At 34.6% G+C, this 19,721-nt stretch overlaps 2 protein-coding genes across 2 annotated transcripts; one reads left to right on the forward strand and one right to left on the reverse strand.

Annotated features, from left to right (window-relative positions):
• Nucleotides 1–1,475: 1,475 nt before the first annotated feature.
• On the forward strand, nucleotides 1,476–11,540 carry LOC142226826 (uncharacterized). Its single transcript, XM_075297054.1, has 4 exons — nucleotides 1,476–1,794; nucleotides 6,889–7,033; nucleotides 10,514–10,788; nucleotides 10,850–11,540. Exons 1-4 carry the CDS (start codon nucleotides 1,567–1,569, stop codon nucleotides 11,504–11,506), a joined length of 1,305 nt encoding a protein of 434 aa, XP_075153169.1. The 5' UTR covers nucleotides 1,476–1,566; the 3' UTR covers nucleotides 11,507–11,540.
• A 4,852-nt stretch (nucleotides 11,541–16,392) lies between these two features.
• Nucleotides 16,393–18,979, reverse strand: LOC142226827 (uncharacterized). Its single transcript, XM_075297055.1, has 3 exons — nucleotides 18,409–18,979; nucleotides 18,122–18,329; nucleotides 16,393–17,355 (listed from the first exon to the last, which is right to left on the reverse strand). The coding sequence occupies exons 1-3, from the start codon at nucleotides 18,625–18,627 to the stop codon at nucleotides 16,451–16,453; spliced, it is 1,332 nt and encodes a 443-aa protein (XP_075153170.1). The 5' UTR covers nucleotides 18,628–18,979; the 3' UTR covers nucleotides 16,393–16,450.
• Between the last annotated feature and the right edge of the window lie 742 nt (nucleotides 18,980–19,721).

Below are 19,721 nucleotides of genomic sequence, written 5' to 3' on the forward strand. Positions count from 1 at the left end.
TCGATCACCACTCACACAAAAACTGGTCCATATCCAGTTCATAATTGTATATAGGACACATATAAGCGACCGCCATATTTCAATTCTGCCTCTCTAATTACCATGCAAAAGTCCATATCGATTCGTAATTATTTGTAGACTTCCCTATATATACCCTTTTTGTCTAATATATACCACGTATGGACTAACTCACAATTTAGAAAACGATGTTAAGAAGTTTTAAGATACCTTACCATCGTAAGTAAATATTACCACAATCCAAGTAATTACATTGTGAGTGACAGTCTTTCGTAGAAGTTTCTACGCAATCCATGGGGGAGGATAGATAAGATTCGACCTGACCGAACTTACGGCTGTATATACTTGTTTCTTGTTGAGTCCCTTTGCAATTATAACTCATAGCAGTTTGAATTATTTGGTTGGGATGGTAATTTTGTATTTTGAAGTAAAAACTTATCGGACCACCCTTATGTATTTCGGCATACTAATTTAGTGTAGTCTTTATGTTTTAAACAAAAGTGCCTCAAAGCTTAAGCTATACACAGAACGTTTGACCGGTTTCATCTCACAGTTCAATTAACTAATTCATAGCACGCACAAACATTTTCCCCCTCCCGAATATTCTCGTTCCCGCTCAATTGCTTATCGGAATTGATTTATTAAAACGTTCAAAAAAGTTACTTTGAATTGATTTAGATAAGAGATCAGCATAGTTATAGTAGAGAGTAAAATACAACCACATTATCAACTATCACACTCCCTTTACTCACAAATACTAGAATCTTATCAAAGATATGGGTGACAATTTGAAGTACACCATTAAACATTTGATACAAGTTTACACCAACCCGAAAGATCGCTATTTAATGACTTTTTATTTTATAAATATATTTTTTTTTAAATAAATTGTAGTTGAAAATTATATGGGATTATTAAAAATCCCAGACTTCCTGTAATATTTTATTACATAACTAAGTAAACTTATAGAAGAAATATGATCACCTCAAACATATTTCCAGAGCAAAATGTTATTTTTGGATAAGGAACATGCATCTTTTTTGTCACAACCATGTTGATATTTCGCGAGAGAAAAATATTTTGGGACAAAATGAAATTGTTTATTTATAAACAAAAACTTAGTTTAATGTGCACTGCATGTTCTAGATACAACCACTATTTTTTTTCAAAAACACATGGTGTGCAGATGTTCTTTTTTACCATTTTGCATATTTTATATTTTTTTTTTTCGGAGGAATCGGTGATCTTGTGCATTTAAGGGTTAAACAAATTAATTGAATCATTTTCGTGATTGAAGTATACAATGTTTTTTTTTGTGTACTTGTACAATGAAATTTCAAATCTCGATAGGTCCCAAACCTTATGATGAACTGAGTAGACTTATCTACCTACTTACTAACAACTATGTCAGTATTTAATTTTAAACGATAGTACAATGGTCAGTCGTATTTCAGATCTCATTCGCTAAACAATAACTTTTCGTCGATCTTCTGCAATCCCTAAATGTCACGTGTTTCTAACATTTATTCCGCTTACAAATAAATCATAATGTCCAATACAAAGAGTATTAATTCGCATAATAATAACGATTTAATTGAAAAACATAATCGTCATGATTTGGTTACACGGGAAGAATGTGAAAAAATATTGGCAATTATATTGAAAGAACAAAATATCCCAGGAGAATTGAAGGAATATGAAATTGTACCGGAATTAAGTACAATCGGGTATTTGGGAGAATATTTTCATTTACATATGAAATATCAAAAATCTACGGTAAATAACATGTGAAGTATGAAATTTAATTTTTAAGAAAATTAAACAAAAATCAAAATTTTCGTGTGTTGGTTAATCCTCTAATGCCCAATTTTTTCTACCCGGTTGATAAAAAATTAATGGCCTGTTCCTGTATATCGAACGAAAACTCATTCGAAAGAAAGGCAGTCACTCGAATTCGTATGAATTTGGGTTTTTCTATTTTTGAAAGTTCGTTTCGTTTGTAGGAGAATACATTGATTATCCAAAATGAGTATTTTCAAATTTTTGGCCTGAGAATTCAGTCAAATGTTAACAATGTTTTTACTTTTTTCTTGACACTTATTGTACATGTTCGTTTATTACTCGACAACAAAATATGAAGTGACTTGCCTTTCGAAATAGAAGAACAAAAATCAATTTTCTTTCATTTGGAATACGAAAGAAACCTTTCGTTCGATATACAGGAACAGGCCATAAGGGTTTATCACCAGTACCAGTTTTTGTACAGCTTTAACTAAGTTTTTCTTTAATTTGAAACCATTTTAAAATTATGTAAATGCTGTCTAAAAGCATGATGGCTATCATATGATTTTGAGCTGAATTTAAAACAATAATGTGGAAATAAAAACAACAACAAAAATTTAAGTGGCTTTAGAAAATTATTACAATAAATTTGAAATAACTAACATAAGCAAAATTAAATTCATTATCGTGTTATCTGCAAATTGATTTGAAACGATGTCCGTTCAGCTAATCTTAAATTTGAAGCATTGTATTAAATTAAAAAGCATTAAAAATTTCAATTTTAAATATCTTTATTATTACATATTCGTATTGAAATAAATATTCAAATCATTAAATATGGAAATCAGTGTAAACCCAATCATATAAATAGTACGCATTGAAGTTATCTTTGATTTGATTATGTCAGTATGTCGAACTTGCTACGAGGTTTACCTCAAGTTAATATGAAGGCATATTTAGGAAGGTGGTTTCTTGCAATTACAGCTTTTTTCATTTGAGCAGAACTTTTATTGTCGATATTAGCTTAATGGCATAGACGTAGCTTAAGGGGTTTTATGGGATTGTCATCTCCCTCTACCAAATACCACGCAGTATTTCTTCAAGCTATGATTATATATATGATTGAATTAAAATTTCTGGTTTCTTCCCATATACAAGAATTTATTACACCCTGCGCCACACTGTGGAACAGGGTATTATAAGATAGGACATATGTTTGTAACACCCAGAAGGAGACGAGATAGACACATGGTGTCTTTGGCAATAATGCTCAGGGTCTGTCTGTGAACACATTTTTGTGATCAAAGTCTAGGTCGCAATTTAAGTTCAATCGCCTTCAAATTTGGCACATGTTTCTAATTTGGGTCAGAATAGAACCCTATTGATTTTGGAAGAAATCGGTTCAGATTTAGATATAGCTCTTATATATATATATTTCGCCCGATATGTACTAATATGGATCCAGCAGCCAGAGTTTTATACCGATTTGCTTGAAATTTTGTACAAACATAACACTTAGTCGTATAGTCAAGTGTGCAAATTTGATTGAAATCGGTTCATATTTAGATATAGCTCTCATATATATCTTTCGCCCGATATGGACTTATATGGCCCCAGAAGCCAGATTTTTGGCCGAATTTGGTTGAAATTTTGCACTAGGAGTACAATTAGTAGTATAGTCATGTGTGCAAAATTCGAATGAAATCGGTTCAAATTTAGATATAGCTCCCATATATATCTTTCGACCGATATGGACTAATATGGTCCTAAAAGCCAGAGTTTTGGTCCAATTTGGTTAAAATTTTGCACAGGGTGTAGATTTAGCATTGTAGCTATGCGTGCCAAATTTGGTTGTAATCAATTCAGATTTAGATATAGCTCCCTTATATATCTTTCGCCCGATATGCACTTATATGGACGCAGAAGCCAGAGTTTTGGCCCAATTTGGTTAAAATTTTGCACAAGGAGTACAATTGGTAGTATAGTCATGTGTGCCAAATTTGATTGAAATCGGTTCAGATTTAGATATAGCCCCATATATATCTTTCGCCCGATATGGACTAATATGGTTCTAATAGCCAGAGGTTTGGCCCAATTTGGTTGAAATTTTGCACAGGGAGTAGAATTAACATTGTTGCTATGCGAGCCAAATTTGATTGAAATCGGTTCAGATTTAGATATAGCTCCCATATATATGTTTTTCTGATTTCGACAAAAATGATCAAAATACCAACATTTTCCTTGTAAAATTGCCACTGCTTAGTCGAAAAGTTGTAAAAATGACTCTAATTTTCCTAAACTTCTAATACATATATATCGAGCGATAAATCATAAATAAACTTTTTCGAAGTTTCCTTAAAATTGCTTCAGATTTAAATGTTTCCCATATTTTTTTTTTACTAAAATTGTGCTCCACCCTAGTGCATTAATCAACTTAAATTTTGAGTCTATAGATTTTGTAAAAGTCTACCAAATTCTGCCCAGATCGAGTGATATTTAAATGTATGTATCTGGGACAAACCTTTATATATAGCCTCCCAACACATTTGACGGATGTGATATGGTATCGAAAATTTAGATCTACAAAGTGGTGCAGGGTATAATAGAGTCGGCCCCGCCCGACTTTAGACTTTCCTTACTTGTTTTTTTCTCGTTTTGAGGTACGCACACATGAAAATAGCCGTAAAAAATAAAAATTAACAAGTAAGGCAAGTCTAAAGTCGGGCGGGGCCGACTACATTATTGGATACCATATACTAACTTCACGTACCAAATGTCAACCGAATCGGATGAATTGTGCTCTTCCAAGGGGCTCCGGAGGTCAAATTTGGGGATCGGTTTATATAGGGCCTATATATAATTATGGACCGATGTGGACCAATTTTTGCATGGGTGTTTAAGGCCATATGTTAACACCACGTACCAAATTTCAACTGAATCAGATGAATTTTGGTCTTCCAATAGGCTCCGGAGGTCAAATCTGGTGATCGGTTTATATTGCGGGCTATATATAATTATGGACCGATATGGACCAATATACTAACACCATGTACCAAATTTCAGCCGGATCGGATAAAAATTGTTGCTCTTAGAGGCTTTGCAAGCCAAATCGGGGGATCGGTTTATATGGGGGCTATATATAATTATGGACCGATGTGGACCAAGTTTTGCATGGTTGTTAGAGACCATATACTAACACCATGTACCAAAGTTCAGCCGGATCGGATGAAAGTTGCTTCTCTTAGAGGCCTCGCAAGCCAAATTTGGGGGTCCGTTTATATGGGGGCTATACGTAAAAGTGTACCGATATGGCCCATTTGCAATACCATCCGACCTACATTAATAACAACTACTTGTGCCAAGTTTCAAGTCGATAGCTTGTTTCGTTCGGAAGTTAGAGTGATTTCAACAGACGGACGGACGGACAGACATGCTCAGATCGACTCAGAATTTCACCACGACCCCGAATATATATACTTTATGGGGTCATAGAGCAATAGTTCGATGTGTTACAAACGGAATGACAAAGTTAATATACCCCCCATCCTATGATGGAGGGTATAAAAACCAGTACATTCTGCAAAAAGGTGTTGTAAATTTTTAACTAAATTTTTCATTCGTTCGGCCGGGCCGAATCTTAAATACCCACCACCATGAATGAAATATAAAAGTTTCCTTTGAAAATTCTTCGTCGTAGTGGATTACTTGATAATATATAAAATTTCAGGGGGTTTTATCACAAATATTCTCCCAAGCATATCAGTTCAACCAGTACGCTTCCCGAAAATACATTTAAAAATTCTGCCTATGAAAACTAGATTAGAATATGGATTTATAAGAACCATTTTTGTTAGTGTTTTAGTGGAATCAATATCATCTTGTGTAAGTGTGCAAGAAAATGATTAAATAACGCCTTGATCTAAAATCTGTAGATTTTTACCCCCCATTATTTAAATGATTACGATAAGTAAAATCGGAAAATGTTACATTCAGTGTCAAGCAATTTTTATGATCTGTGCGCCTTCTATACCCTCAGGAAGTGAAATCGGTCTATATGGAGGTTCTAGAATCTAGATCCCAAATCGGAGGGCCGGTTTATAAGGGGCTACATCAAAACCTTTACCGATACACAATATATTCGGCACACCCATTTATAGTCTTAAAAAACCTCCAGATTTTCAATTTCGGGCAAATTGGATAAAAACTACGGTTTCTAGAAGCCCAAGAAGTAAAATCGGGAGATCGGTCTATATGGGGGGGGGCTATATCAAAACATGGACCGATACACGCCATTTTCGGTACACGTATTTTTGGTCCTAAAAACCTATAGATTCTAATTTCAGGCAAATTGGATAAAAACTACGGTTTCCATAAGCCCAAGACCCCAAACCGGGAGATCGGTTTATATCGGGACTATATCACCACCGTGGTGCAATGGTTAGCACGCCCGCCTTGCATACACAAGGTCGTGAGTTCGATTCCTGCTTCGACCGAACACCAGAAAGTTTTTCAGCGGTGGATTATCCCACCTCAGTAATGCTGGTGACGTTTCTGAGGGTTTCAAAGCTTCTATAAGTGGTTTCACTGCAATGTGGAACGCCGTTCGGACTCGGCTATAAAAAGGAGGTCCCTTGTCATTGAGCTTAACATGGAATCGGGCAGCACTCAGTGATAAGAGAGAAGTTCACCAATGTGGTATCACAATGGACTGAACAGTCTAAGTGAGCCTGATACATCGGGCTGCCACCTAACCTAACCTAACCTATCAAAACCTGGACCGATATGGCCCATCTGTGAACTTGGCCTGCCTGCAGACAAAAGACGGGTTTGTGCAAAACCATAGCTTCATTATTGAAGATTATAGAGTGATTAAAACAGACGGATATACGGACAAGGTTCGATGTGTTACAAACCTACTATACCCCCATCGCCATTCTATGATTGTGGGTATAAAAATAAAAGCGTAGGGTGCTGAGTAAACGTTCATGATTGCTTATCGACTATGTTTGAAGTATGGAATTTTATTACAAATTAAAATACAAATTAATAAAGCATAGCAATTATCAACATGTGTTTTTTTTCTTTCAGGAAACGGAACTTACTCACCTGCGTTTATTTGTGAAGACTCGGCCTTATCAAAATCCCGATATGTCTGATTTTATTGAACGTTCGGGAATGTTGAAGAAAGAATCAACTCTTTATCAAAATTTATTGAATAAATTGAAAAAACTAAGTGAGTACAATTGGATTGTAGTTATATATGTTGTACAGGGTGACTGATATGTCATGCAACAAAGTAAAGCGCTATATATATTTTTTTTAATTTTAGTGTTCAAAACCAAAAAAAAATATCGGAAATATCATAAAATTTTAGAATCACCTGTCCGAAATGGATACCTTTGGCATGAATTATGGCCTTCATTAGGTTGTCAAGCTGTACCCATTCTCGGCGAATCGTCATCTTGAGATGGTTGACACTTTTGTATTTTTTAGTGCCAACCTATCTCTCCAAAATGAACCTGGCGCAAAAGAATTTTTTGACCGCATTTCAACACTGCCAGTATCACAGCAAAGAGCAGTGGTACGAGAAAACCGGATTTTTCACATTCAAATGCTCCAGGTTAGTTTTGGCCGTCCGATTTTTCAGGCTCACTTAGACTATTCAGTCCATTGTGATACCACAGCTTCTCTTTTATCAATGAGTGCTGGCCGATTCTACGTTAGGTTAGGCCAATGATAAGGGTACTTCTTTTTATAGACGAGTTTAAATACTGAACATGGTGGCCACTGTTGTTAGAATTCTACCAAAAATGGTAGATTTTTTACGATTTGGTAGATTGAAAGAATTCATGATGTTTTGGTAGATTTTGTCAAATACTCCTCTCCAACTAAGTACCTCTTAAACCTAAAAAATTTTCTATAAAAAATAAAATTTTTACAAAATTTTCTATAGAAATAAAATTTTTACAAAATTTTCTATAGAAATAAAATTTTTACAAAATTTTCTATAGAAATAAAATTTTTACAAAATTTTCTATAGAAATAAAATTTAGACAAAATTTTCTATAAAAAATAAAATTTTTACAAAATTTTCTATAGAAATAAAATTTTGACAAAATTTTCTATAGAAATAATATTTTGACAACATTTTTTATAGAAATAAAATTCTGACAAAATTTTATATAAAAATAAAATTTTAGTAAAACTTTGTATTCAAATAAAATTTTTACAAAATTTTTCACTTCACAAACAAAAACAACAAAAATTTGCAAAATTTTCTACACAAAAATTAAATTTTTACAAAATTGTCTATAAAAATAAAATTTTTGCAAAATTTCTAAAGAAATAAAATTTTAACAAGAATTTCTAAAGAAATAAAATTTTGACAAAATTTTCTATAGAAATAAAATTTCGACAAAAATTTCTATAGAAATAATATTCCTCTCCAACTAACAGGTACTTCACAAATTTTCGTTAAAAAAAGTTTTAACAAAATTTTCTATAAAAAGTAAAACTTTGACACAATTTTGTGAAAGAAATAAAATTTTTACATAATTTTCTATCCAACTGCAATTTTGCCAAAATTATCTATCCAAATAAAATTTTGACAAATTTTTCTATCGAAAAAAAAATTTGGCAAGAATTTCTAAAAAATAAAATGTTGTCCTATAAAAAGTAAAATTTTAACAAAATTTTCTATAAAAAATAAAATGTTTACCAAATTTTCTATACAAAATAAAATGTTGATAAAATTTTCTATCCAAATAAAATTTTGACAACATTTTCTATCCAAATAAAATTTTTAAAAAATTTTCTATCAAAAAAAAATTGACAAGAATTTCTTAAAATATAATTTTGAAAAAATTTTCTATATTTTCTATATCCAATTAAGAGGTACTTCACAAATTTTGTCAAAATTTTTTTATAACAAGTAAAATTTTGACAAAAATTTCTGTAAAAAAAAATTAAAATTTTTATAAGTTTTTGACAAAATTTTCTATAGAAATAAAATTTTGACAAAATTTTCTATAGAAATAAAATTTAGACAAAATTTTCTATAGAAATAATATTCCTCTTCAACTAAGAGGTACTTCACAAATTTTCTATAAAAAAGAGTTTTGACAAAATTTTCTATAAAAAGTAAATATTGACACAATTTTCTGAAAAAAAATAAAATTTTTACATAATTTTCTATCCAACTAAAATTTTGACAAAATTTTCTATCCAAATAAAATGTTGACAAAATTTTCTATCCAAATAAAATTTTTACAAAATTTTCTATCAAAAAAAAAAAAAATTTGGCAAGAATTTCTAAAAATATAATTTTGACAAAATTTTCTATATTTTCTATATCCACTTAAGAGGTACTTCACAAATTTTCTGTAAAAAAAGAATTTTGTCAAAATTTTTTATAAAAAGTAAAATTTTGACAAAAATTTCTGTAAAAAAATTTAAATTTTTATAAGTTTTTGACATTTTTTTTTGACAAAATTTTCTATAGAAATAAAATTTAGACAAAATTTTCTATAGAAATAATATTCCTCTCCAACTAAGAGGTACTTCACAAATTTTCTATAAAAAAGAGTTTTGACAAAATTTTCTATAAAAAGTAAATATTGACACAGTTTTCTGAAAAAAATAAAATTTTTCATAATTTTCTATCCAAATAAAATGTTGAAAAAATTATCTATCCAAATATAATTTTGACAAAATTTTCTATCGAAAAAGAAAAATTGGCAATAATTTCTAAAAAATAAAATTGTGACAAAATTTTCTATAAAACAAAATTTTGATAAAATTTTCTATATTTTCTGTATTCAATTAAGAGGTACTTCACAAATTTTCTATAAAAAAAGAATTTTGTCAAATTATTTTATAAAAAAGTAAAATTTTGACAACAATTTCTATAAAAAAACTAAAATTTTTACCAAATTTTCTATAAAAAATAACATTTTTATAAAATTTAAAAAAAATTGACAAAATTCCCTATAGAAATAAAATTTTGACAAACTTTTCTATAGAAATCAAATTTTGACAAAATTTTAGCAAAATTTTCTATAGAAATAAAATTTTCGCAAAATTTTCTATAGAAATAAAATTTTGACAAAATGTTCTATGGAAATAAAATGTTGACATAAATTTCTATAAAAATAATATGTTGACAGAAATTTCTTAGAAATAAAATTTTGACAAAATTTTCTATAGAAAAAATGTTTACAACAATTTCTATAGAAATAAAATGTTGACAAACATTTCTGTAGAAATAAAAATTTGTCAAAATTTCTATCGAAATAAAATTTTGACAAAATTTTCTATAGAAATAAAATTTTGAAAAAATTTCTATCAAACTAAAATTAGGCAAAATTTTCTATCAAAATAAAATTTTGACAAAATTTTTAATATGGCCCCAGAAGGGTTCTAGCAATAGCCAATTGTGGGTTACAAGCTAAATTTATAGCCCAATATCACGCTTGAATTCCATCCATCATTAAGAATTTTATTTCAGAATGAAATAGATCAAAATGCTTTTGTAACCTAGTGAACAGTAAAATGAACTGTTACTGGAATAAATCTCTCAGCTGTCAGATGATCGATTGGTTGCAATACATATCAGCGACCCTATAGGTATCAACTAAGCGCAACAATTTGATCTTTCTTTCAATTTTATTTCTAAATATCTCTATTCACCGATGATTTTAAATATATTCCACAGCTCCTAATGTCTGGTGTGCTCAATGCTATCTAGTCAAATCGGATCTTTTCGTAATGCAAAATATAATCGATTTGGGTTATGAACCTCTTAAAGATTCCTCAAAATTTCTGGATAAACCACAAATATGTTCCATACTCAAAGGTTTGGCAAGTATGCATGCCTGCAGTGTAGGTTATGAACAGAAAAATCAAGTGAAAATTGGAGATGAACTCAAGGATGTTTTATATGAGGTTACAGTATCACCAAAAGTGGTATGGTATACTGCGGGTATTAAGGTGGGTAATGACACTTTTGAAAATTTATCATTTACAATAATTTTAGTTTTTTTCTTACTAGGCTGTTTTGGCGGTAGCTCTCAAACATCCCCTATATCAGGCGGAACCTTTACAAAATTTCATCAAAACCCGTTTACCCAGTATTTTGGATACAGTCTATGATATGGTTAATCCATCGAGTAAATATTACAATGTCTTTTGTCATCGTGATGTATGGGGTGGTAATGTTTTCTTTGCCAAAGATCAACCCTATGAGAAGGGAGCAGCATTTGTAGATTTTCAATTGTGTCGTTATTCTCCAGCAGCCATAGATGTTCTAATGACTCTCTATATTAATGTTCGACCTAAGGATCGTAAATTGATGGAAAATGATTGTCATCATTTGTACTATGAACAATTTGCTCAAGAATTGTCACAAATGTCTTTGAAAGCTTCTGATTTTATGTCTTATGAAGATTTTGAGAGTTCCCTTAAGGATTTAGCATTATTTGGAGCTTTATACAATTGTATGGCTGCTACAATTCTACGAGTTCCCGGTGACTATTTGAAGGATATGAAATTAAATCGTCCTGATGATTTCCATCGTTATACCAATGTTGATCGCACTGATGAAGTCTTGGAATTGGTTAAAATCGATATGAAATTTCGTGATTATATGTTGGAATGTATTGATGACATGATGGAATTGGTATTAAGGAATTATTACTATAAGTGTTAATAAAGAGAATATTTGTTTCAGCAACGTTCTTAAATCAGAGGCAAATTGTATAAATCATGAGCGAAGAAAAAGGGAAAATACAACAGCACAAAATATTTTTTTTAATATTAAGGAAATGTTTCTCCAGTATACTTTCAAACTCTTTGGTCTAAAGTCTCATAACCACCGATATATGGTCTTTCAGCAAGAGAAGGAATATGATAATCTCAAATATGCTTCAAGAGTAATATTTTATATTTTGGTAGGGTTAATCGCACCCATGTTCTTCTATGTTCCCCGTTGTTTTCTCGTCGGCTGTGGTAAGCTCAGTCTCCGTAAGGACCCCCTAAACATTTCGGAATAACATCAAAAGTTTTTATCTCTTTCGAGTTAAATATTAATTAATCCGGTTTCATTGATTTAAACTATTTGTGTGATATGTAATAATCTCTCATGATCTGATGAAAGCATACATTTGGGATGTCGTCGATTTGTTGATAATCGAGTACTGGTGTCTTCAATGAGATAAAGAGGAATTCGGTACATAGATAATCGACAAATTTTAAGTACCTCAATTCTTCGGTTGCTTGTTGAGCAGTGGTTATTGAGAATTTGGTATGTTGATGGTCGGTGGAGGATGAAAACGTTGGCTCGTGGAGATTCAGTAATTGATGAGGAACTCGTCAGTGAGAAATTGGATCGTTGGTGATCAGTACGTCGGTCCATCGCCGTTCGGTAGTTGATGAGATGTTAACCGAACGGTTTGGTTTACAGTCGTTAATGGAGGAGAATATCGATTCGTCGATGCTCGATAGTTGGTGAGAACTGAGGTTCGTTGATGATAGGTAGTGAAGGAAAACGTCGATTATCGATAGTTTATGGTTCGTTGACAAGTGGAGGCTATTGCGTGGACCGTTGGTCGCTACTGAGAAGCTCGGTTAGTTGGCGATTAGGAAGTTCTGAATTCGTCAATTTGTTTGAACATATTTTTTCGTCGATTTTTAGGTGATCGGGAACTACTGATGAGATCTTCGACTTTCAGACGTTCGCTAGTGTTGCTATGTTAATTTTTGTAGAAATAGCGTGGAGTCAGCTTCGGTATCTTCATTGGGGCGATAGTCGGAGTCGGTAATCGATTAATTTTAGTATCAATGGCGATAAGATCTCTGTGAGGAACAGTAGGTTCCAAGGCCTCTGAAGGAAACAGTAGGATCGAAGGTCTTTGTGGTGGAACAGTAGGCCCGAAGATCTCTATGGGAAGCAATAGGCCCAAAAGTCTTTGTGATTGAACAGTGGGCTCGAAGGTCTCTGTGGTCGAACAGTAGGCCCGAAGGTCTCTATGGAGAACAGTCGACCCAAAGATCTCTGTGGGTGATCCCAAAGATTTTAGGTGATCGGGAACTACTAATGAGATCTTCGGCTTTCAGACGGTTGCCAGTGTTGCTACGTTTATTTTTGTAGAAATGGCGTGGCGTCAGCTTCGGTATCTGCATTGGGGCGATAGTCGGTAATCGGTTAATTTTAGTATCAATGACGATAATATCTCTGTGAGGAACAGTAGGTTCGAAGGCCTTTGCAGGGAACGGTAGGCACGAAGATCTCTGTGGTGTAACAATATTCCCGAAGGTCTCTATGGGGAACAGTCGACCCAAAGATCTCAGTGGGGCACGAAGGTCTCTGCGAGAGGCAATAGGCCCGAAAGTCTTTGTGGTTGAACAGTCGACCCAAAGTTCTCTGTGGGGAACAGTGGGCCCGAAGGTCTCTGCGGGAAGCAGTAAGCCCGAAAGTCCTTGTGGTTGAACAGTATGCCCGAAGGACTCTATGGGGAACAGTAGGCTAGAAATTCTCTGTGGTGGAACAGTATACCCGAAGGTCTCTATGGGGAACAGTCGACCCAAAGATCTCTGTGGGGCACAAAGGTCTCTGCGGGAGGCAATAGGCCCAAAAGTCTTTGTGGTTGAACAGTAGGCTCGAAGGTCTCTGTGGGTGATCCCAAAGATTTTAGGTGATCGGGAACTACTAATAAGATCTTCGGCTTTCAGACGGTTGCCAGTGTTGCTACGTTTATTTTTGTAGAAATGGCGTGGTGTCAGCTTCGGTATCTGCATTGGGGCGATAGTCGGAGTCGGTAATCGGTTAATTTTATGACGATAATATCTCTGTGAGGAACAGTAAGTTCGAAGGCCTCTGTAGGGAACAGTAGGCACGAAGATCTCTGTGGTGTAACAGTAGGCCCGAAGGTCTCTATGGGGAACAGTCGACCCAAAGATCTCTGTGGGGCACGAAGGTCTCCGCGGGAGGCAATAGGCCCGAAAGTCTTTGGGGTTGAACAGTAGGCCCGAAGGTCTCTATGGGGAACAGTAGGCTCGAAGGTCTCTATGGGGAGCAGTCGACCCAAAGATCTCTGTGGGGAACAGTAAGCCCGAAAGTCTCTGCGGGAGGCAATAGGCCCGAAAGCCTTTGGGGTTGAACAGTAGGCCCGAAGGTCTCTATGGGGAACAGTCGACCCAAAGATCTCTGTGGGGAACAGTAAGCCCGAAGGTCTCTGCGGGAAGCAGTAGTACCGAAAGTCTTTGTGGTTGAACAGTAGGCCCGAAGGTCTCTATGGGGAACAGTCGACCCAAAGATCTCTGTGGGGAACAGTAGGCCCGAAAGTCTCTGCGGGAGGCAATAGGCCCGAAAGCCTTTGGGGTTGAACAGTAGGCCCGAAAGTCTCTGCGGGAGGCAATAGGCCCTAAAGCCTTTGGGGTTGAACAGTAGGCCCGAAGGTCTCTATGGGGAACAGTCGACCCAAAGATCTCTGAGGGGCACGAAGGTCTCTGCGGGAGTCAATAGGCCCGAAAGTCTTTGGGGTTGAACAGTAGGCCCGAAGGTCTCTATGGGGAACAGTAGGCTCGAAGGTCTCTGTGGTGGAACGGTATGCCCGAAGGTCTCTATGGGGAACAGTCGACCCAAAGATCTCTGTGGGGAACAGTAGGCCCGAAAGTCTCTGCGGGAGGCAATAGACCCGAAAGCCTTTGGGGTTGAACAGTAGGCCCGAAGGTCTTTATGGGGAACAGACGACCCAAAGATCTCTGTGGGGAACAGTAGACCCGAAGGTCTCTGCGGGAAGCAGTAGGACCGAAAGTCTTTGTTGTTGAACAGTAGGCCCGAAGGTCTCTATGAGGAACAGTAGGCCCGAAGGTCTCTGTGGTGGAACAGTAGGCCTGAATGTCTCAGTGGGAAAAGTAGGCTCGAAGGTCTTTGTATTGGAACAGTAGGCCCGAAGGTCTCTATGGGGAAAAGTCGACCCAAAGATCTCTGTGGGGAACATGAGGCACGAAGGTCTCTGCGGGAGGCAATAGGCCCGAACGTCTTTGGGGTTGAACAGTAGGCCCGAAGGTCTCTATGAGGAACAGTAGGCTCTAAGGTCTCTGAGGTAGAACAGTAGGCCCGAAGGTCTTCATGGGGAACTGTCGACCCAAAGATCACTGTGGGGAACAGTAGGCCCGAAGGTCTCTGCGGGAAGCAGTAGGACCGAAAGTCTTGTGGTTGAACAGTAGGCCCGAAGGTCTCTATGGGTAACAGTAGGCTCGAAGGTCTCTGTGGTGGAACAGTAGGCCTGAATGTCTCTGCGGGAAAAGTAGGCTCGAAAGTCTCAGCGGGGAACAGTAGCCCCAAAAGTCCCTGTGGTTTAGCAGTCGACCCGTAGACCCCTGTGGGGAACAGTAGGCCCGAAGGCCTTTGTGGGAAACAGTCCGTCCGAAGGCCTATGTGGTAACCCCGAAGGTCTCTGTGATGGAACAGTAGGCCCAAAGGTATCTGTGTTACGATATAAATACCACCGAAATTCGAGCGGTATGATGTGCAATGAGCCATTCGTAGAACGATTAGCACCTTTCTATATTCCATAAGATGCTGTATTCGGCCATCGTCTCAGTCAGTCGCCATTCCTGGTCTCCCTTTGGTAGGCAAAAGTCAACCATTGTATGAGCTGAGAGAGAATTAGCTGCTCTCGTGTACGTTGAGTTTTGTCCTCGATGTACCAACATTCAGCATAGTGATGATTCGTCCCTAGTGGTGGTTCGTATGAACGAGTGTTTGTTTTTTGGTTGAATGTTGAGTGACATAGTTTGGATTGATAACATTATGCTCTTGAAACATGTTGAGGTGATCATATTCCTTCTGTGCGTGTTCCGAATCAGCTACACCACCGTTCGATTTCGGAGCGGTGAAACCGTCCATGGAGTGAAGGCACCTAGATAACTTCTCTAAGATCGACATTAGCCTGAGTACGTGGCAGGTTAAAATATCGACATACGTAGGAGTGGGTCGCCAAGTTATGGGATCAAACCACGCACTTTAACTTTATGAAAGAGAAGATGCAAAGTCGTTCCAATCCAGAGCACTACGAGAAGTTCCAACCTTATGTTGCACCATTTTTAAAGCTACAATGTTCTTTTAAAAATCGCATACTACGGGGTTGGGGCTTGGATTTCAGACTATAGTGTTTCGTGTGGTAGATGCCAATCTCGTAAGAGACGGTTTCCAAACCCACTTTTGTCAAAATCTTTGAACTGATCTCTTTTGGGTGTTCCCACCTCTTACATCCGATTTACTTAGTTTATTTATTGGCCATATGATCCACATTATATTGTCTCCTTTGGCATTGTTACATAAGAAATCCTTTAGGCCAGGCAAAATACCGATCAACTGTGACGAGGATTAATGAAAATACTGTAGTTGTAGCGTGCAACAGATACCCGGATCCCTAGATCTTGTTCTTTTGGTCTGGGTTGTCTTGACACTGATTATTTTCAATTTGTCTTGCATACGTACCCACTCATCTGAATCTATCTCATCTTTGTCCTAGAATTCCATTATCTGTTGAAAGTCCCTATCACCAAATAAACACAAAAGAATAACAATTTTTATTTAATTACTTTGATTTAATTCATATTTTCTATTTTTTTTTTAACACCCATCTTAGAAAAGCTCATATTTGAGTGACATTTCCACCACAGTCTCTATAATATCCTCCACACAATCCTCAATTTCTAAACGAAATTCTTCATTCTCTTTCATGTAACTCAACAAGGGTATCGTTCTCTCAACATTTTTATATTCATCAGTGACCATTTCTTTGGGGACTCCCAAAATCGTTTTAGCCAAAGCACGATATACATAACCAAATAATTTAAATTCATCATAAGATTCCCAAAATTCAGATTCACTTAGGCCACAACAGCTATCATTTGTTTCCTCATCACTTTTGATAAAATTCTGCAATTGTTGCCAATAATATTCTAAATAATATTTCTCCTTTTCCAAACGATCTTCTTTGGATAGATTTAGGAATAGCATAAATATCACATCTATTATTGGTGGACAATAGCGGCATGTCTGAAAATCCACAAATATCGCGGGAGCTTCACTATCGTCGGGATTAATAAATATATTGCCTCCCCATGGATCACGATGACATACAACATTTCGATATTTTGGCGAAGGATTTACCATAAAATATATAGATTTCAACCAATATGGCAACTCTTGTTCTATAAATCTTTGTGATTCCACTTCTTGATATTGTGGATGATATTTGGCAATTTCAAGGATCGCCTTTAAACCAATTTTGAACCATGGTATATCTGGATGAACTGTGATCTCCTTGAGACATTCATAATGATTATCTTCTATGGATTTATCGTACAATTCATAGAGTAAACTACAGGCATGTATTGCAGCCAAACCTTTAAGGATGGCATGTATATCACAGTCGTCTAGCGTATCTTTGTTACCAAGTGAGTGATAACCACATTCGTCGAGATCTTGTAATACAAGCAGATTTGATGAACTTAAATAAATCTTTGGGCACCATTGCAGGGGACCTGGAAAGAGTTGAAATAAATTGACATTTATTGTTGTTCATTTAAAGTAACATCCAAAGTGTCGCTACGACTGAATGTAATAAGTTTGTCGACTTTTCTAATGGTATAATTTAATAAAATTACGCTATCCAAAAATCTAAGATATTCAAAAATTTTGCATAATTTTGCAGTTAACATAAATATCCCAGCAAAAAAGTAATGAAAATGTTCTTTTTGGATCCGGAAGTGGTGCAAAATTGACGCAGAAGTGATGAATTTAACATGGGCTTGACATAGGACGGAAGTCCTCCATTTCAACAGCCGTTGCACTGAATTTGCATCACTTCTTTAGGTGTGATCCGAATTCAATGTTTTGGATGTAAATAAAAAAATTCTGTGATATTTTGTCAAATAAATAATTTTTATAATTTTTAATGGATTCTAACGCTTATCGGAAACGTTTGACCTCAAATATTTGCAAAAATGCACAATTTTTTTCAGATTGGATTAGCATTTTTGTCGACAAAATTTAAATGATTTGTACAATTTTATGAATTCTTACTCTGTTGTTAACTTATTTGAAACAAAAAAAAATAAAATTATCCATTAAAAGTATGAAAAAAGCAAGTTATAAAAAATTGAATTAAAAGAACTTCCTGGGTACTTAAAATAAAGAACATCATTGGGAGTGTGTCTTCTGGAAGTGCTTTTAAAGTTGTGCCTTTGGAAGAACTTCCAAATATTTTTGCTGGGATATTATATTATTCTGCCAATATTCCATACTTACAATACTCTTGCAGCTCCTTTAGTAAGGTGTTATACAAACAGCTTTCTTTGCGAAATATTATAACTTTTTCATGTTCTTCATGGACCAAAGGTAGCTTTTTAATGAAAAACTTTAATTCCGAAATATTTTCAGCATCATCATCACCATCGTTTTCCAAGTCCTCTTCATTGGAATTTGCATCTACTTCAACACATTCATGATCTGGCAACTACAAAAGTGATCAATTTCAAAGAATCAGCCTAAAAGTATGCTACGATTTCCGTATAAAAACTAAATCATAATCTCACCTCATTTTCATCGTCACCATTGTCCGTTACATCAATTGGAGACTCTCTACATTGAATAATCAAATGATAATATTCACCTAAAAAACCTTTAACTTCTGCGGCAGGAATAACGGAATATGTCGACATTTTAAAATTTTTTTCATGAACATCGTTGTATTTTTTCACAATACTTTTACACTCTTGTTCACTGATAATAGTTGCCAGATCTCCATCGAACATATTGGCAATGTAGAATTTTGTTTAAAAAATGAAGGTGAATATGGTGAAAATTTAATTTTCTTGCCTTATATCCAATAAATATTTTTTTAAATTTGTTTTTTTTTATTTTATTTTGATTTTCCTTCTTGACACCTATTGGTTGTTGTTCAGTTGTTTTTCTTTCACTTTCTTTTATTTGCTCATTATATACGATACATGTACATAAACTTAAATATACATGTACGATATGTAGTTTTGTAATAAATTGATATGAGGTTGGTTCTTTAAAAAAACGGCTTGCCGTTGTTTTCTTGTTGACTTTTAAGAATTCACTGAAACTGAATGTCGAGTAGACGCTTTCCTTTGCGTCACATTTCACTCTTTCCATCGATTTCATTTTAGCTCAGCTCTCTGTTGTTCTATAGTTTTTGTTTTTTTTTTTTTATTGTGTAATCTAATCATTTGCTGAAATTAGATGGATGGTCAACATACATATATCGCCGTAGAACACTTTATTGATAAATATTCGAAAAATAATATCAACAACATACACATTATTTATTCGATAAACAAATAATTTGTTATAAATATTGGCCATAGATGTGTTCAAATTAGTTTTTTAATTATTTTTTTAATAAACAGTCAACTGTTATAGCTTATTGTCTTTATTTAAACATTGTGATTCGCTAAACAGAGAACAGGGATGCTCGCAATTGTATCACTGCAATTAGACCTTTTATAAGTCTACACACACACAAAAAAATTTTTTTCTGATTCAATCACGAAATTAATTGATCCAATTAATTTTTTAATTGAAATGTCTTCAATCACAGAAATGATAGTATCAATTAAAAAATTAATTGACAGTCAATTAAAAAATTAATTGATCCAATTAAATATTTAATTGATACTATTAATTTGTGTGATTGATTTTTATTTCAATTAAAAAATTTGTTGACTCAATTAAATTTTTAATTGAAAATTTTTTAAAACTCAATTAAAATTTTAATTGGAAAATTTTTCGTGAAATTTTTTTCTGTGCATGTAATAAACCTTATGCCTTATCTCCAAGTCCTCAAATCTTATTACATCGCTTCAGTCACTATAAAAAAAAT

This window comes from Haematobia irritans, chromosome 2 (genome assembly GCF_050003625.1).
Source record: "Haematobia irritans isolate KBUSLIRL chromosome 2, ASM5000362v1, whole genome shotgun sequence".
NCBI lineage: Eukaryota > Metazoa > Arthropoda > Insecta > Diptera > Muscidae > Haematobia > Haematobia irritans.

Coding starts and splice junctions, on each gene's coding strand:
- LOC142226827 (XM_075297055.1), bottom strand. CDS start 18,627: ATGTTCGATGGAGATCTGGCAACTATTATCAGTGAACAAGAGTGTAAA. Junction 18,330..18,408: donor ATGGTGACGATGAAAATGAG/GTGAGATTATGA, acceptor TCACTTTTGTAG/TTGCCAGATCATGAATGTGT. Junction 17,356..18,121: donor AAAGGAGCTGCAAGAGTATT/GTAAGTATGGAA, acceptor AACTCTTTCCAG/GTCCCCTGCAATGGTGCCCA.
- LOC142226826 (XM_075297054.1), top strand. CDS start 1,567: ATGTCCAATACAAAGAGTATTAATTCGCATAATAATAACGATTTAATT. Junction 1,795..6,888: donor TGAAATATCAAAAATCTACG/GTAAATAACATG, acceptor TTTTTCTTTCAG/GAAACGGAACTTACTCACCT. Junction 7,034..10,513: donor GAATAAATTGAAAAAACTAA/GTGAGTACAATT, acceptor TATATTCCACAG/CTCCTAATGTCTGGTGTGCT.